The following is a 20,676-nucleotide window of genomic DNA, read 5'->3' on the forward strand; positions in this document are numbered from 1 at the left end:
AAAATTGTCACAATATTGTACACCGCTCTACCCGCTGACATCGATGCTCCTTTCCACTTTGAGTTTGCTGGAAAATAACTCTTTTAGAGATAAGCTCGCCTTTGTACATTTACTTACCTCTGTCGTATTTTCATGTATTATAAATAAATAAGATATGTCAATAAAGTTATTTGTGCTATGTTATGAAATTACAATCCATAATGGATGGCAATTGAAATTTTTGTCATACGACTTACTGATCCATCATTTCTGACGTGTAACATTGAGCAAAATAATATGTAGTAATATATTTAATTTTATATAAAACCTTTTACATAGTACACGTTACTCCTACATAGTGTAAAATTCAAATTGTATTTTGTAAATGTACAATCAATCTTGTTTTGTATCGACTATCTGTTATTTGAATATCTTCTTTACCTATATTTGGTAAAAGCTTTTATCCGTAAATATTTGCAACTTATAAATAAATATAATATAATTTATATTATTATATAAACTACCAATTAGATTTAAAAATAAATCTTTATGCATTTGACACCTCATTTCTTAAGGATGATTATAAGTTATTCAACAACACAAAACGACCACAGGTGAAGCTGTTGGATGCAACTAGTGTATTATACCTAGAGTATATACCAACTTTAATTGATATTTAATTAATTGATAATAATAATAAAAAAATCTTTTATTCTATGTTATATTTAAAGATAAATGTTTTCCATTTTAATCTGGAATGAAAATAGAAAATTAAAACACCATAATACTAGTAGATAGTTATTTAAAAAAAAAGAAAAGAAAAATAATAAATGAAACAACCAAAATAATTTATTTTTTATGATAGAATTTAATGTATAAACTTTTTTAATGTCATAAAGTCCATTTGATATATAAAATTGTATATAAAAATAAAACTGATTTATCAAAATGCAAACTTTTTGTATAAAACTATGTAAATAAAGATCATTCGCGTAAAACAAAATTTTCGTATTATATTTAATTAAAATTGTTCAAGTTATTTACCTATTAAAATAAAGTAAATCTAACATTGATTTATATATATATTGTACTAATATTATAGAGCGAGGGATGGGCAGCAACGTTCATCTTAAAACATCACTAAAAGCCTAACTGCGGTTAACAAATCCGCCTGGCAAGCATGGCAACTATTGACAAAACCCCCCAAGGAATGGCTTATGTTCAGCAGTGGACAGTTAAGGGCTGTGATGATGATGATGATGATGCTAATATTATAAAGAGGAAAGATTAGATTGTTTGTCTGTTTGTCAGTAACGAATAAACACAGAAAAACTCAACCAACTTTACAAATTCTTTCACCTATAGAAAGCTACATTATCAGTGAGTGTACGATACAACTATACAGGGTCAAAATCATGTTAATTTAATAGTATCATCATGCGGCCACCGATTCCTTGATTATTTAATATTTAATAATAATAACATTTATTTACAACAATAAAAGTAAGAAAGAGTACATTTTTTACTTTCATATTATTAGTTTTAAAATAAAGATATACCAAATAAAAAAATGTTCCGAAACTTTACTTCCCGTGCTATTTTATATAATATTATTAAGTCAATCATTAACAATTATATTGACATAAATAAATCATTATTACATTTAAATCAACATCAGCAGCTCGTACGTTGTGGTCCTTCGAGCCGGATAGTCTATATATTGTTCTCGAAAATTCTATCCATCCGTGCGAGGCCAGACCGGATTGCTAGTATATAATAAAGATAGAAACTTAATATTGATTATTCCGTTTCAGATGAGATGGCGACTGGCTGGAGGGATGGGCATACCGCTAGCGACAACCATCTTTTTCATGCTCCCACTCTTCACATCATCTACTGGTGACATACGTAAGTTCTTTACATACTTATACTATCATTTCACCACTTATCCCAAAGTCCTGCTTAACTTTGCAAAATCTTATTTTACTAATATAATAAAATTGTAACTAGATGTCTGTATATGAATGATCGTCATCATCATCTCAGCCATTATTTATTCACTGCTGAATATAGGCCTACCAAAATGGACTGCCATAAGGAACGGTCCTGAGCCATCTACATCCACAGACTCCTTGCAATGCATTTGAGGTCATCTCTCCAACTAATGAGAGGGCCTCCTACACTGCATTTGTACGTACGGCATGATGATGAACGGCAAATGTGGCAGATATTTAAGAAAAAATTATATGAAAGGTCTTAATAAGAACAATAGAATCCAAAACCATATTTCTTAGAAACTTTGTTTGCCTGTCTGTATGTTTGTTTATCCTGACATCACGCACAATCTACTGCATCAAATTGGTCGCAGTTTTCAATATTATGTTCTTGAAAGTTTAGCTTAAAAGCTGGTATGTATTTTATTTTGTACGCTATCTAGAAATAGCCTATTTTATTAACTTTCCTACTTCTGAAATCTATGCGTACCAAGTAGCGGGCAAAGAGCTAGTAAATAATATATAGACTCTATAATATAATACTTAGCAGAACCAAAATAAAAAAAAATAGATTACACATCGAAATATTTCGAATTAAAACAGACAGCCGTTTATTTTCAAGTTATTTATTCTAGTAACTTTTCGTTTTAGCAAAACCCCGCTTTATTCTAAAAAATAAAATAAAATAGGAAAAAAAGCATTAAAAAGTATAACTTCTTATTGTTTCTTCCAACATGTTTAAATAAATATGTAACATGACAGTAGAATACTTATCAACATAAGGTTGACTGGGAGAGAACGCCTTTAGCATTAAGCCCTCCATGCACTCATTTCCTGTACAATTAAATTAATAAATAATTAAATGAAGAAATGCTTGCAAATATTAGAAAATTCAATGCCGACATTTCTCTAAAGCTCGAGTCTGATAAAAGAATTCTAAAAGAAGTTAGCAAACGCACACGAATATAGATAGATACTCTTTACTGTTTCCTCTAAAAGATTACAATAGTAAACTTTTTATAGATACAAACAATTACAATAAATAATCACAATGAGAAAACAATAGGCGACCTTATCACTAAAAGCGATCTCTTCCAGGCAACGTTTGGATGGAGAGGAGTAATTATAAACAGTTTGATCGGAGGCGCAATGAAAATCATGTCATTTTTAAATACATATGGAGATGTAAAATATCACAGTCTGGTGCGGAGCGAGGTGCCTCTCATGAGTCCGATTCCACCACGTTCCACGGGTAGACGTCGTGTTTGGCACTACAGGTCAGCAGACTGGGATGAGATGCGGATTTTTTTCGCATCTTACCCATGGAGGCAGGTTTGCTTCACACTGGATGATCCCGACGCCATTGCCGATTCCATTGCTGATGTGGTGCTTCAGGGAATGGAATTATTTATTCCTAACTCTGTGGTGCCCGTCGGCGGGAAATCCCAGCCCTGGTATGGAGCCTCTTGTAGAACAGCATCTCGTCTGAAACAGGAGTGCTTCCTAACCTGGGCTAAAGGTGTGGCGACGCGAGATCCTAACACCAGTGCTCTTAAAAGAAGTATAACTCTGCCTCTAGGTCTTTCAAAAGAGTTATAGCCACAGCGAAGTCCGAGCATATTAGTAGAATTGGCAAGAGATTGGCTAGTTTGCCCTCTGGAACTCGAGCTTTCTGGTCTCTTGCCAAAGCTGCACAAGGGAATTTCTGTAAGTCATCTTTTCCACCATTGCGCAGGGAGGATGACTCGTTGGCCCAGAACGCTAAGGAAAAGGCCGATCTTCTTGGATCCATCTTTGCGTCAAACTCGACATTGGATGACGGGGAGAAATCACCACCGACCATCACGTGTTGTAGGAGCTCTATGCCTGACATTAAATTCACGCATAGCTCAGTGCGTAGAGCACTTTTCTCCCTCGAAATCCATAAGTCGAGTGGGCCCGATGGTATTCCTCCAATTGTGCTTAGGACGTGCGCACCAGAGTTGGCTCCGGTTCTTAAGCGTCTTTTCCGGCTTAGCTACTCATCGGGCATAGTCCCAAAGTTTTGGAAGACTGCTCTGGTGCATCCGATCCCTAAAAAGGGAGATCGCTCAGATCCAGCTAACTATAGGCCCATAGCTATCACTTCCTTATTCTCGAAGGTTATGGAATCCATCATTAACCGTCAACTGCTCCGGTACCTAGAAGAGCACCAGCTGATCTGTGATCGCCAGTACGGCTTTCGACAGGGACGTTCGGCTGGTGATCTTTTAGCTTACTTAACACACCGATGGGCAGTGGCAATCGAGAGTAAGGGAGAGGCCTTAGCAGTTAGTCTGGATATCGCGAAGGCCTTTGATCGGGTGTGGCATAGAGCGCTGCTTTCAAAGCTACCTTTATTTGGGTTGCCTGCGAGACTGTGCATTTGGGTCGCCAGTTTTCTCAAGGAACGTAGCATTAAGGTCGTAGTCGACGGAGCATGCTCTGATTTAAAACCTTTGAATGCTGGTGTCCCGCAAGGCTGTGTACTATCTCCGACTCTGTTTCTTCTGCATATCAATGATATGTTACAGATAAGTAATATTCATTGCTATGCAGACGACAGTACAGGAGATACATTATATACCGGTCATGCAAAGATCTCGCGGGCACATACCGATGAGTGCCGGAATAGACTTGTGTCTGAAATCGAAACTTCACTCCATCAAGTTTCGATCTGGGGTGAACAAAATCTTGTCCAATTTAACCCCAAAAAGACACAAGTCTGCGCGTTTACCGCAAAAAAGACGCCGTTTGTCGTATCTCCTCACTTTCAGGGCACTTCCCTTGATAAAAAGTCGAGTCTAGGAATTCTGGGCGTTAATATATCTTGCGACGTCCAGTTTTGCGGTCATCTGGAGGAGAAGGCTAAGATAGCTTCCAAAAAGTTAGGAGTGCTCAATAGGGTGAGACGATATTTCATGCCAGAACACCGCCTGAAATTATATAAAGCCCAAGTCAGGCCGCATATGGAATACTGTTCTCACCTGTGGGCAGGAGCGCCACAGTACCAACTCCTTCCGTTAGACCGCATTCAGAGTCGGGCGGCTCGAATTATCGATAGTCAACGCCTTACTGTCCGGCTTGATCCACTGAAACTGCGCAGAGATGTTGCATCTCTGTGCATCTTCTACCGAATTTATCATGGGGAGTGTTCTGAGGAATTGTTCGGATTGATACCTGCTGCTGATTTTCACCACCGTACAACCCGCCACAAACTAAAGTTTCATCCCAATCATCTGGACGAGTGGCGGTCTTCCACCGTGCGTTTTTCAAGGCACTTTCTTCCACGCACAACCATTCTTTGGAATCAACTTCCAGCAGCAGTATTTCCGAACCGATACGACAACATAACCTTCAAGAAAAGAGTATATTCCTTTTTAAAAGGCCGGCAGCACACCTGCAATGCCGCTGGTGTTGTGGGTGATCATGGGCGGCGGTAGTCACTTACCATCAGGTGAGCCGCATGCTCGTTTGCCCCCTGTGTTGTAAAAAAAAAAAAAAAAAAAATCAGTTTTTTGTTCATTGGTGTGATTTTTATAGTTAAAGTCACATTTTTTGGGGAGCAAAATCTAACTATACCAATATTGTAAAAAGGAAAATTTTTACAATTTGTTTGTTTATAATGGATAAACTTAAACACTATTCAATCGATTTTAAAAATTCCTATAGGCATTACCTACATAAAACTTCTTTATCAGTGAATGATATAGGCTGTAGCCTATACATAATATAATGTAACTTTCCTTTATTCCGACTATTAACTATAATATAATTAACTATTTTTTTAATGGGTGATAGTGAAATGGAAACCCCGCGTGCGCTAACGGTATACACTGACGGGGCACCAGTGAGAGATGATAGATGAGGATGAAAACAGATCAGTTAGCCCATCGTGATGAATACCACGAGAAGTAATCACGATGGTTTCCAGGGGGAACCACGTGGTAGTCGACCTGATTATTAACATTGCTAGCAATGGGGCTGTTAGACCCCATCACTAACAATCCCTTCCCCCCCCCCTATAATTAACTATTAGTTCCAAAAATTCTATCCACCCGTGTGAAGCCGGGCTGGATCATTAGTCTGCTATATAATGTGGTATATAATAAACACTAGGTTAGAAACGGAAATTAATTCAACTTTATTTTTGTAGACTTATACAAAATATTTCAATAAATTTATATATGTTTAAATAAAAATTAAAATAGAAGAAACTCAATACTGATCTTTCCAAAGCTCTGCTAAAATTATATGTACCTATTAGTATGTATGTATGTAATATCTCTAAAATACCATGGTTGCTGTATAATAGCAAACAAAAACACTACTAATGAATGTTAATAACATTTATAAATGTATTGAAAAACCAATCAATCAATAATTTAGGTTTACTATATTTTGATAGCATATTGCAACCACTAACCTTAATAACCATGTTACTAAATAGCATTAAGATTGTCTGAGTTAAAACAAAGTAAAAGCATTTTGGCAAACATTGGTCGTGTGGTCCCGGCATAGCATAGGCCACCCCTTCCTTTCCCATAGGTATCATAAGAGCCGACTATGGGAGGGCGAGGGATAGACAGCAGCATCCCTCTTAAAACATCTCTAAAGCCTAACTGCGGTTGCCTATCCGCCTGCCAAATGTGGCAACTATTAGCAAAATCCCCCAAGGGATGGCTTATGTTCAGCAGTGAACAGTTAAAGGCTGATAAGATGATGATGATGATGAAAAATATTATGAATTATGGCCCTAAAGAGAATTAAATTGTAAAACAGTACCGACACCTTGTATGGCCTAAATATAGCATGAGATTTCACAATGCATACAATTTCAATTTCAAAAGAAAAAAAATTTTTTTTATACATCTTAGAATGGCAAACGAGCTGACGGCCCACCTGATGGAAAGTGGTAACTATCGCCTATAGACATGAGCAGTACCACGGACATAACAGAGTATACTGTTTCGCCCATGATACCCCCCCCCCCCCTATGCGTTGCCATTCCTGAGAACTCAGGTTTTATTCCTCCGTACCCAATAAATTCACGTCATATCCCACCCTTCAAACTGAAACACAACCATGCAAACACAACTGCTTCACGGTAGAAACACGAATGGGACAGAGGTACCCAAGCAATCGACTTTTATACAAAGTCTCCCTCTAGTAATATATGTTTTAGTTTGTTGTTTTTTTTTCAGTTCAAGATATCATTATTTTTATTTCAGATGAACTCGGCTGATGTTTGTTCAAAAGTCGATAATATTATAGGATTTTCAGTGAAATCCGATTTAATTTTATATCTGTTAAATAAAAAATTTACTATTTGTTACCAATTTACAACAGTATCTTAAAGTTATTACTAGTACTCTGGGCAAATTATGTTCAGAATTTTCCTGGTATAACAAAATTAAGCATTTTAATATTTTATATCGAATAAGTATAATCATTTTTATTTACATTATTTACAAAAGCATTTAATTAAAACTTGATTCGTGGATTTGATGAAATTATTTAAATGGAAAAGAAAAAAAAATATTTGTTACCTAGTAATAAATTAATAAACAATTTATTACTAATACAAATTTACTTTCTGTTGGTTTAAATTTATTAATAAAATATAATAAATACACACTAAAGAAAACACTGATTTACTGTGTTTTTCAACGTGCGAGTCGTGACTCCTCAGGGGGTCGCGAAGCCTCTATAGGGCGCGAAAACTACCTTAATAAAAAAAAACAAATTTATAAAGATAGATACTAATTTTATATTTCTCCGAAACCTACTTCTGCAAATGCATAAAAATGTTGTATGGATTGAAGTATTCAGTCCCTACAACATCTTTGTAACATTATAAAATACATAAAAAAAAAAACGAAGGCTCGAGAGTCGCGATATATTTTTTCATACTAGGAGGGTCGTGTCATGAACAAGTTTGAAAAACACCGCACTAAATAATATCAGTTAAATCAACTTAATAAGATTTTGTTCTTCTGTTCAGTTCCTTGCTGGTCGCTGATTTTATTATAATTAAACTATGCAAGAACTTGGATCAGAAGAATAAAATAAAAATAATAATGGCGTATATAGACGTGCATGTATATTGATGAAGTAATAAAGAAGAACAAAAGACATATTTTATTTATTTATTTATTTATTCATTAGTACAAATATGTGTACATGGCGGACTTAATGCTAAAAGCATTCTCTCCCAGTCAACCATAGGGAAGTGTCAGAATACTCGAATAAAAGATCATATTCCATAAAATAAAAGAAAAACAAAAAGTATTTTATAATTTTAAAATAGTTTGCATTAGAATATCTTTGTTCGTATTGAACAAAAACTTTTAGACTTTCGAGCTGCATGGTTTATAGTTTATTACAAATGGCCGTGGTCTACAGTAGACTGAAGTAGCGCTGTCTTATATCCGCTACCGAGGTAGAAGTATTTTCTTCTACCCACTCATTCTCCCACACCACACTAATTGTGTTCCTATATTAAGGATATCTGTACATACCGTGTATACGGTCACACCGTGTCTTATTTGATGCATTCACCGACTGTCCCACTATAGCGAAGTAATGTTTCTTGTATCATTGTTGTAATAATAATAATAAACATTTTATTGCGCACAAAAGAGATGTAAACAAGGTGTATTTATACAGAATGTGCATATAAAAAGGCGGTCTTATCGCTAAAAGCAATCTCTTACAGACAACCTGTAACTGGTCGAAATGTCGAGATAACACGGGTAAATTCATATAGTTTACCTAAATGTACGCATTAATTGTAAACCATTAAGTTTATGTTTATCAGTTAAATTGTCAATTGTATTTAACGTTAAATATTCACTGTTTCTCTATCAGCGCTGATGCAATTACCATTTCATATTCATCCCATTAAAAAATCAACCCGAGGGGATAATACTTGCGCGTATGCAGTCGTGAATAAATCCTTACTCATCTGAAAGTGAGTTCTTTGTTCTTTTTTTGCTACTTAATTATAAAATTTGGTAAAAATGTAGTATGTGAAATGGATAAGTCATAAGTCAATAAAGTCACCTTTTATTTTATTGACTATTTATTTATCTATTTATTTTATTGTTTATTCAAGTCAATTAACGTAATCTAATCACACAGATGTAGGTATGTTAATTGCTAATCTAATATCGTCATAGTCGTAGAATACTGACGGATCTGACAAAGATTACATATATAGATCCGTCAGTATTCTACGACTATGACGATATACAGTATGTTAATTAACGATTCATTAATAAAATATAAAAAAAAAGTATTTTTGTATCCTAAAAATGTTATACTACCAAAAAATTAATTAAGTTTCTCAATGAAAAAGAACAACATGTATCTGTACCAATGACACTACACAGTACAATGTATACCTATTATTGTGCAGTAACGTTCATTCTTTTGTTACTCGTTCGGATTTGAAAATTTTTATTTTTATTTTTTATTTTTTTTATTTTTTAGACCCTGTTAATTAACACTAACACCACTAGTTTTAACGAATGTAATTTATTAATTAACATAATGTATTTATCGTACCAAGGACACCATGGCACTTCAAGAGGCAGAGTGTGGCGAGGCGGTGTACAACCTTCCGCCGATGTGACAGCCAACAACTCCGTTAGCAATGTGACCGCTCAACTTGGCGGCACGGCGTACTTACACTGCCTAGTTGGACATCTGAGTGAGAGAGGAGTAAGTTTATTCTTTTTATTTATTCTATTTCTTCTTAACTGAACATATCGAGCAAGATAATTAAATACTCTTTATAAGTTTTTCCAAAAGATTACAGTAGTAAACTTATTATAGATACAAACAATTACAATAAAAAAAAAGGAAAATAAAGGGCGGCCTTATCCCTAAGAGCGATCTCTTCCAAGCAACCTTTGGATGGAAAAAAGTAATTATAAACAGTTTGGCTGGATTTTTGTTTTCTTTAAATAAATATAGATATAATAATTAATGTTCTGTTTGCCTCATGGTTGACCGTTTTTCTTTAATGGGTGATAATGGAATGGTAGCCCCACCCGCGCTATCGGTATACACCGGCGGGGCTCCAGTTAAAAATGATAGGTGAGGATAAAGCAGGTCAGTTAGCCCATCGTGACGAATTCAACAAGAATTGTTCACGGTGGTTTCTAGGGGAACCACGTGGAGATCGACCTAATAGGGCATATTGCTAGCAATGGGGCTGTCAAACTCCATTGCTAACAATCCCTTTTCCCCCAAAGAACACCGTTAGGTGTTAAGTCTGCCATATGTACTTGTACTTATATAACTGTGCATTGAATTTTATATATATAAATAAATAATATGCACAATAATGTGAATATACAAATGTACATTTTAACTTACTAATAGATACTTAAATAATTCCATTAAAAGATGATAAAAGTGGAAGAAACAAAAGAGGTTTGTTTGAATCGAAGTATTTGACATTCCATTGTTTCTACCTACCCAAATGGTAAACAGGTTTGACAGATATGTATGTATATATGTACATTAAAAGATCAAATTAGTTTTATTTAGTTTTCCAACTCTACCAACTAGACTCTGTTCCCGATTTCTAATGACTGTTTTAAAAACAATTTATCGATATAAAAATTAACTCATTATGAACATGAATCCTTATTTAAATTACATTAAGTTACTTTGTATAATTTAAATTAATTTATAACATATTTATGTTTTGTGATAATTAATTTAATTTGTAAATGTATATTTACAGCAAGTGTCATGGATAAGGAAGCGTGACTGGCATATATTGAGTTCGGGGAAGTTTACATACACCAACGATGAAAGATTTCAGGTAAGAATTATTACTTACTAGCTTTTACTCACGACTTTGTTCCCCGGTCTATGTTTTCTGACCGGAATAAAAAGTAACCTACATCTTTCACTATTCCATATAATATATGTGTACCAAATTTCATAATAATTGGTTAAGTTGTTACGATAACAAACAAACAAACTCATTCTCATGTTTATAATATTAATAAGAATTTAATGAAATTTATTCAAATTCACAAAAATTTTAAATGCAAATGAGCTGTGTAAATTAAAAACTATAAGCTTGATTTTTTCTGTTACTTGTGCCAAAACTAATTAATAAACATTAAAGGCCCCGAAGTTTCTAAAATAAAAAAGTTTCTTTAGCATCTCGGTGATCGCTTTGAATATTAAAAATAAAAAAAATAGTTTATCATGTAATTAAATGCCCCTGCAGCCGTGCCTCATAAATAAATAGAACTTATATAAATAGAGCATCGAGCCTCAAAAACGGGTCAACATTATGTCAGCTAATTGTCAAATTAGCTGATTCGCTTTTTTTTTATTAATGTTCTATATACTTAGGCACACAATATATCTTGACGTATCTATACTTAATTATTTAATAAATAAAATTAATTTTTGCGCATTAAAATGATACAAAATTACACCGTACACACGCAAAATTGTATGAAAAATTTGATCCGCTTTTCTCTAGGCATTTGTATGAAGACACTCTATCGATATCATCTAAGAAATAGATATTTCAAAAAAATCTATTTTTCTTATAAAATATTAGTGAAAAGTTGTCATTCGTAAAATATAATATTATGAAATGATTATAATAGGATAAGCAAAGTCGAGTCCAAGTCGAAATTGAAAGTAAAAACACGTTATACTGATTCTAATCGTGATGACAATTTGATGACGTGATAATAATGATGAGGTAGTTAAAAGCAATATTTTATATAATTCCTAAGACAATAGAAGCTCTCTAGATAAGTACTTAACAATTCTGTCAATAGATTAAAACGGCAAACCCACCTAATGAACAGTAGTAATATTAATTATTGAAAAAATAAGCATGAAAATAAATAAATAAAGAAAAAGCTGTAAGATAGGGGATTAACCCATAGGTATAACATGACAAAACCAAAAACAAACTGATGCACAGACAGATCCACAGAGGATTGTGGTCCAACGACCAAAACTATGAACAAAAGAATTAGGAACTCCACTAAGAAATACATAGAACTGACAGGAAATGAAGTATAAACGGAATAAAAGAATGGATGGAGAGAAAAACTGAGGAAACTAGCTAATAATTAAAAGATTTAGATATATAACCTGAAACTTAATATCCGGGAAAAAGCGTGCTCCTTAGGGGGAGCCACAATAAAAAAAAGTAACCATCGCTCAAAAAACAACACCATAGATATTATAGAATAAATACACTAATGTTTCTAATCCTGAGGACTATAGTGTTATTCCTCAGTACGCAGTTATTTTACTACCATATCCCACCTTACAAACTGAATCTCAGTTATGCAATCACAACTGCTTCACGACAGAAACAGTCGTGGCACCCTAGCTTTTATACAATACCTCCCACTGATAATTTGATGAGCTATTATTAACTCCTAAACTATTTCAGGTCTTACACGGGGAAGGTTCGGAAGATTGGACCCTCCAAATCAAGTTCGTTCAGAAACGTGACAACGGCACCTATGAATGTCAGGTAAGTTATATGCACAGTTACATCTTGTCTATACTTTTCTGTGTGGCTCATCATCAGCATCATCATATCAGCCCTTAAAGTCTAACTGCGGTTTCTGACCAACCTGCCAAGCATGGAAACTACTGGCAAATCCCCTTAACCATTAAAATGTCTGATTTTTTAAATCAAATTAAAAAATATATAAGTGTACCCTTGACTGTGTTTACTAATGGGGAAAAGTAGTATAAAAATCAAAACGATATTTTTATATATTTATTTTGAAAAAAACATTTGGTAACATGTAAACAGCCAAATAATAAAATAATATCGATTGTAGACGCCCAATGCGATTTATAACCCCGGTATCAAATTTGAAACTTAAGTATTTAAGGGTAGTAAACTCAGGTACTTAAGGGTTAGGGGGAGACCTATGTTCAGGGAACAGTTAATGGCTAACATAATATGATGGCGGGAAGGGATTATTAGTAATGGGGAGGGTAGTCTCCATTGCTATCAATATACCCCATCAGGTCGACCTCCACGCGGTTAAAAAATAAAAATTTGTATTACATGTACGCATTTAGATATAAGCATTTTTAAAATAAGTTACAAAACAAAATAAATTATTTCTAATTTCTAAGTAACTATTTATCGTGGTAGCTCAGTTATTCAGGTCAAATCCGTAAAGAAGATCATATTTTAAAAACAAAAGGAAAATCCGGGAAATAAAAACTTTTATATTCACGTAGAGGGTATTAATAAATCTACCACATAAATCTAAGTGACATTTGTCTCCGAACAGGTTTATTGATGATTCCCGTGAATAATTGATTTACCTTTCGAATTTATATGCTCGATTGGTTTGTTTTAGATAAAAATGCTTACGTAAATACGTTCTAATTATAGATTTCATGAACGAAGCTAACAAATATTTATTTGTCGATTAATCATCAATCAGAATGTGGTTGTCTCAAAAAAATACAGACTTCAATTGTGATAAAACCAGTTATTTTGATCTAAAAACTAAATTACTGAATCGATTTTGATAAAACTTCTATGAGCCCGATATGTAAGTATATTCAGTAAGTCACCAGAGGGAGACTTTGTACAAAAGTCGATTGCTTGGTTACCTTTGTCCCATTCGTGTTTCAACCGTGAAGCAGTTGTGTTTGCATGGCTGTGTTTCGGTTTGAAGGGTGGGATATGGCGTGAATTTACTGGGTACAGAGGAATAACACCTGAGTCCTCAGGAATGGCAACACATGGGAGGTATCATGGGCGAAACAGTATACTCTGTTATGTTCTACAGCTCATGTCTATAGGCGACGGTTACCACTTTCCATCAGGTGGGCCGTCAGCTTGTTTGCCATTCTAAGTTGTATAAAAAAAAACATATTCTTTCAGATAAAAGAAGATATTTCCAAATCGGTTTATAACTAACGGAGTTATAAGGTAACAAACATAAAAAATACAACCGAATTAAGAATCACCTTCTTTTTAAAGTCGGTTAAAAATAAGGTCATATTCACACGTTTGTAAATTGTAATGTATATATATATTTTTTTTAAATACTTCATCCACGTAATCGAAATATGCTTATTTTTTTATAATAAGAATGGCAACTAAGCTGACGTTTCACCTGACGAAAAATAGTAACCGTCGCCTATAGGAAAGAAAGAGATTGTTATTAACGGAAATCTAACTGCCCCATTACTAGCAATATTACCCATCAGGTCAACTTCCACACGTTTCCCCTTAGAAATCGCTGTGTGAAATGTGTCACCATGGACTAACTGACCCATTTTCACCCCTAAAGGTTAATTACAGACAGGATTATCATTTCATTATCATCCATTAAAAATCCGTCGCTTATAGACATGAAACATACCATGGATCTATCTCTATCCCAATCAGCAAATTTTAATGACAATCGGTTAAGCCGTTAATGCGTTATGAAATAACAAATAAACAAATTCACTCTCATCTCACAGCGTAAAACAATAATATTGAGTGAATTTAGTACCATTCCATTTTCACCCATAAAAAACTGTCTAATACAAAACTATTACAAGATCACAGGGTATCATAGTATATGGTGCTGTTCATATTTATAATCATAGGCGAAAGGTTACCCTTTTCCATCAAATACTCATCAGCTTTTTTGCTATTATGTTGTATTAGGCATTAACAGTCCACCGCTGCACATAGCCACCCCCCATAAGTGGGGATTTTGCCAATATTTACCACGCTTGGCAGGCGGGTAGGCAGCCGCAGTTTAACTTTTGGCAATATTTGAAAAGGGACGCTTCTGCCGTCCCATCATCACAAGCTCCCTCAGTTGCCTCTTACGACTCCTACGGGAAAGGAAAGGTTGGCCTATTCTATGCCAGGACCTACACGGCTATTTTCTTTGCTATTATATTTGATAAGTATCATAAAAAAAGTTACTTCTATTTAAATGTTTATCACCAATCGTAAATATCTAATATATGTATAAACTGGTCCTAAGATCTACGTAGATGTTCCATAGTAAATTACAGCGAGCTCGCTTTGCGATGGGTGCGAGCAAACAAAATGGCATCTAAACGAATTGGAACGAGGCACAGACACGGAATTTCATTAGTGGTCGACTTTGACCTTTTGTGGGAGGTGGTGAGCATCGATGTAAAGAAAATCGATTCTAGAATCGAGTAGTAGTCGAGTCTCCGAGACGGGCGGTGTAATGTAATAAGCACTTGGCTGCGGTTTGCTCGGTAGATACTGTGTAAGCCGACAGCTCAGGGGCACAATTCCACAATTCATCGATCGCATCGATCATTGAGGTTAAGTAATATTACAACGCAGACAGTGAAGGGCGAATACTCTTCTTGTTCTGCCGTATCAATAGACAATTTAAATAATTTTGGACCCGAAATTAGCGACTTCGACAGCACACTTTTTTTAATGGGTAAAAATGGAATGCCTGTAAGAAATGATAGGCGACGAATTACACATCTGATTAAAACCTAATTTCACATGTATTTATTTAATTAATTAATTTAATTTAAAAAAAATTAAAAATTTGATTTAATTAATTGCAATTAATTAAATAAATACATAATAATAAATAATAATTAATTTAAATATAATACCCATAACATCTTAACATTCATTTCATATCATTCTCCTCTATCTATATCTACAAAATTTCTGAAAAAAAAATAATTTCTGATTAACTTTATCTACAACCAATACCTTTCAAGTCATTTGAATAATGTCTTACTTTTTATGCATGACTTTATTCCAATATACGAATAGGACGTAATAAGAGAATGTGAGAGAATCATATTACATATTTATTCAATGTAATATGTTCTGGAAAGATATTTTTTTTACATTAGTATTAAGGACTTTAAGATCCCGGCTGTATATGAAACATAATGGGATTTGCTTTGTATAATCCGTCAATGTAAATATACCAATTCGTTAATATTATACATTCAGAATGAAACCCCTATTAAACTCAGCGGGTTAAACAAATCAAGTCGTATTATAATGCTTGTAATGTGAGTTTTGTACTCTCAATCCAATGTCCTGTGTAATGTCTTATTGAAAGATGTGTTTTTTATGCAACTTATAATGGCAATCAAGCTTACGGCCCACCTGATGGAAAGTGGTAACCGTCGCCCATAGACATGAGCAGTACCATGGACGTAATAGAGTATACTGTTTCGCCCTTGAGTGGTAACCGTCGCCTATAGACATGAGCAGTATCATGGACGTAATAGAGTATACTGTTTCGCCCATGATACCCCCATGCATTGCCATTCCTAAGAACTCATATGTTATTCCTCTGTACCCTGTAAATTCACTGCCATATCCCATCCTTCAAACTGAAACACAGCTAGGCAAACACTGCTTCACGTTAGAAACACGAATAGGACAGAGGTACTCAAGCAAACTACTTTTGTACAGGGGGGAAGGGATTGTTAGTAATGGGGAGGTTAATCCTCGTTGCTATCAATATACCCTATCAGGTCGACCTCCACGCGGTTTCTCCTGGAAACCATCGTGACTAATTTATCGTTGAATTCGTCACGATGGGCTAACTGACTCGCTTCATCATCCTCACCTATCATCCCTCACTGATGCCCCGCCAATGTATAGCATTAGCGCAGGCGAGGTTACCATTCCATTATCATCCATTAAAAAAACTACTTTTGTACAAAGTGTCTCTCCGGAATGTGTATAGAGAGAACTGATTTATAGTCACAAATACCTCCATAAATATACTGGTTAAAATCAAACTCTTTAGCATCCTTTAAAAAAAGATTATACTAATGGCATTAAAAAAAAACTCCAAACAAAATACGGGTCAGAAAAAAAACCATAATGTAATATTGATTTATATATTTATTAATTTAATATGTACAATGTATAGTTATTTATATATGTAATGTATATGATTTATGTATGTATATTATTTGTAAGTATATTATTCTATATGTTTATATCTTTATTTATGTTAATTTGTTGTTATCTCTCAAAATATTTAATTAATTTACAATTCTTTTTACATCTATTCACCGCCATTTACTCTCTCTGTTTAGCGTAACGGTTGACTGGTAGAGAATGTCATCAGGCATTAAGTCCGCCCTGTGGACATATTTTAATGTGTGCAAATATATAAATAAATAATAAAATAATCAACTTGACAGGTCGACGCACCATAATATGTGAAGCTCAAAACTTTATTATCTTATTACCAATTCTGAATCAATTAAGATATTTTCTTTTTATTTAATACGACTTTTTTTCCCTATCTTTACCTTATTGTAGTCATACGATTTCGCTTTAAAAATTGAAATATTTTTAATGTAGGGTATCTACAAAATAAGTCATCTTTTATTCATGTATTTATCATTTACTAATTAAATTGATATTTTATGGAGCGAGTATTTGTAGAGACATATATCAAAAAATTTATAAACGTTTTTTTTATACAACTTAGAATGGCAAACAAGCTGACGGCCCATCTGATGGAAAGTGGTAACCGTCGCCTATAGACATGAGCAGTATCATGGACGTAATAGAGTATACTGTTTCGCCCATGATACCCCCCCATGCGATGCCAATCCTGAGGACTCAGATGTTATTCATTTGTACCCTGTAAATTCACGCCATATCCCACCGTTCAAACCGAAACACAGCCATGCAAACACAAGTGCTTCACGGTTGAAACACGAATGGGACAGAATCAATCGACTTTTGTACAAAGTCTCCCTCTGGTGATGGAGACTTTGTACATTAATTCATGGACCACACTATCCCTGTATTTCCTTAGAAGAGTGTGGTCACATGTCATGTATCGTCGTGTCATTATAAATAAATAAAATTGTGTACCACAAAGAAACGACTTCAATTGTGGAAAGACCAGTTATTTTAATTTAAAAACTAAATAACTGAATAAATTTTGATAAAAATCCTTTAAAGTAAAAAAATAATTTTCCAAATTGAACCATAACTGAGGCAGCTATGAGGTAACAAATAAAAAAATACCCGAATTGAAAACCTTGTCTTTTTGAAGTCAATTAAAAACATCTCGTCTTTTATCAGTGTATTTATTTACAAATAAAAACGCTTATTATGAAGCGAGTATTTTTTGTGTAACATATCAAAGATTTTATAAACATTAATTCATGGACCATACGAGTACTATCCCTGTACTCGCTTAGAATGGTGTGGTGAAATATTGTGCATCGACGTGTCATCAATCATCAATACATATAGTAAAATCGTAAGTGGTCGCTGTCTATATATGGGGTATATATAAGAAAAACTATTATAGGGTGGCTTTATGAATGAAATAAAAGCAAAAATTATTGTTTTGATTTTTTTAGAATTTTTGTCTCTTTGTTTGTTTATCTATACGTTTGTGCACATTAATCTCAGAAACAGCTTACTTTATGAAGGTACGTAATTACCATTTAAGTATATAATATGACATAAGACAGGATTCATGAAGAGTTTCAATGGGAATGATATATGGGAATTAGTTAGAAACAGGCAACTCTGCGAGACACAGTTATACATAGATAGATTGATTCTCTTTATTGTTTCCTCCAAAATATTACAATAGTAAACTTATTATACATATAAACAATTACAAGAGATTATAAATAAGTTAAAAATAAATGTCATTATAACAATACCTGATGATATAGAACCACGAGCTAAAATCTTGAGACGTGTATAAATTTAAAACCGCCCCCACACAACATTGACGTAATGAATGATGAAGCTCATCAAGCCTCAGGGGAAACTGGGAGACTGTCTTATAAATTTCAACGAATTTAATCAGAAAGAATAATAGGACGAGTGGGGGGGAAATAAATAAGTAGACTTTACCCCAAACGGAGTAACTGACAGCAATAAATCTGACTGTAGATATTTATTTGAACATCTTAAAGGAAGCACAAGCAAAATACCGTGGGAACGCAGCTATATAACATGCTGAAACAGTGAATTGAGTATTTAATAAACGATGTCGTATGACATATAGAGAGAAAACATATGAAATGTACACTTAGATATATAAATAAAAAAAAAATGTGAACCACTTGGACAACTTTAAACCATATAGTTAGCGAGAGTTTATAAATATATGAATCGAATTAATCTTGTACAGCAAGCATTGATCACTGCAGCCTATGCGTACGCTTGCAACACTAAAGATGCCATGTGCGTTTTGACAATCCTGAAGAAATCTTAATATTTTTGAAGAATTCCATACTGAAATGAACTGAATTCTCTAAGAAAAACCTTGGCATGGAGCTCACTCCGCAGCTTGAGAATTCGAGGTAGAATTTTTTTTTGAAACCGCACTGTACGCGACTGTTTATGCACAAGCAAGTGAGGATGTGTGTGTAAGATGTCTGTAATACAAACAAGAGTGAGTAAGATAGCTGATCTTAGAGTATGAGAAAAATAGATCAAAAACAAAGAAAAAGATTGCATACTGTGTAGTTTTAGATAAATTTCCTTTCGTAAACGTTCAAGTTGCAGAGTACGGACTAAGCCTTTGTATGAGATTATTTAATAATAGCGTATTAAGATTTATTCCGAGTCGACAATGTGCACTTGACACTTCTGGCTTTGTAGGCGCTCGTAGTCTAAGGTAAACCTTTATCATCAGACAGGCTGTGTGCCTGTTTGTAAACTTTGTGGTTTAGAAATATTAACTCTACTCTATTGAGTTATTTTTATAAGGATTTGTATAAAATAGGTTTTTTATGCAACTTAGAATAGCTAACAAGCTAAGCCCACCTAATGGAAAGTAGTAACCGTCGTCTATAGACATGAGCAGTACCATAGACATAGCAGAATGTACTGTTTCGCCCATGATACCGCCATGCGTTGCCATTCGTAAAGACTCAGGTGTTATTCCTCTGTACCTTACCTTGTACTCTATTTTCTAACTGTGAAAACTGATGGTTTGTCCCAAAATTGTCTGTATGGATTCTTCTATCTCATTCGTGTCAATAAACGGTGGCTATCAGTTTCCATCAAGTGAGCTGTAGGCCATAGTTTGTTTACCATTCCAAGGCGTATAAAAAGGCAAATTGAATAATTGTAACTATGTTACATTCATAAACATCCAAATATCATTACAAACTTTTACGTGTACATTATTGGTCTTGAAATATTTATATTTACTGAACTAAGTAGGCTACCCCAACGGCGGGGGTTGCGACATTATGCCGACGCTTTCAGTTCCGCAGTACGGATTAAAATATTCATGCTCTCGCCGAGCCAAATTATTCCGCATGCAAGCCCCGGGTGGAGCGCTCGCGAGAGATGTGACACTGATATTTCTGATACAAAACGTGATTTTCATACACCTGTTATGTAAATACGCGTGATTTTTTACATTCAATACATTCCAAATTTAATATACTTTTTTATAAGACTTAGAATGGCAAACAAGCTTTTAAACAGTAACATCACGAATTGACCAAACCAACGCTTCGTCTTCTCAAGGTTTGTCACTACATCATTTTTCAGATCACACTTCTCTCCAATTAGGATAAAAAAAAAACATTTATTATTGCCAGTAAACACACAGTCACAATAGAAAATATAGAAAATACATATACAAGAAGTGATGGGACACTTCTTGTATATGTATTT

At 34.3% G+C, this 20,676-nt stretch overlaps 1 protein-coding gene across 2 annotated transcripts in view; it reads left to right on the forward strand.

The window, feature by feature from the left end:
• The window catches only part of LOC113520068 (hemicentin-2-like), a 358,904-nt gene that overhangs the window by 316,994 nt on the left and 21,234 nt on the right, over window positions 1-20,676 (forward strand). For both annotated transcript variants that reach the window (XM_052899978.1, XM_052899977.1), the window contains 4 exons: window positions 1,794-1,887; window positions 9,565-9,716; window positions 10,750-10,830; window positions 12,445-12,528. In XM_052899978.1, the coding sequence (XP_052755938.1) occupies window positions 1,794-1,887; window positions 9,565-9,716; window positions 10,750-10,830; window positions 12,445-12,528 (411 nt within the window). The remainder of the gene's footprint in view (window positions 1-1,793; window positions 1,888-9,564; window positions 9,717-10,749; window positions 10,831-12,444; window positions 12,529-20,676) is intronic.

The sequence above is a fragment of the Galleria mellonella genome, unplaced genomic scaffold, assembly GCF_026898425.1.
Source record: "Galleria mellonella isolate WM207_F2 unplaced genomic scaffold, CSIRO_AGI_GalMel_v1 utg63, whole genome shotgun sequence".
NCBI lineage: Eukaryota > Metazoa > Arthropoda > Insecta > Lepidoptera > Pyralidae > Galleria > Galleria mellonella.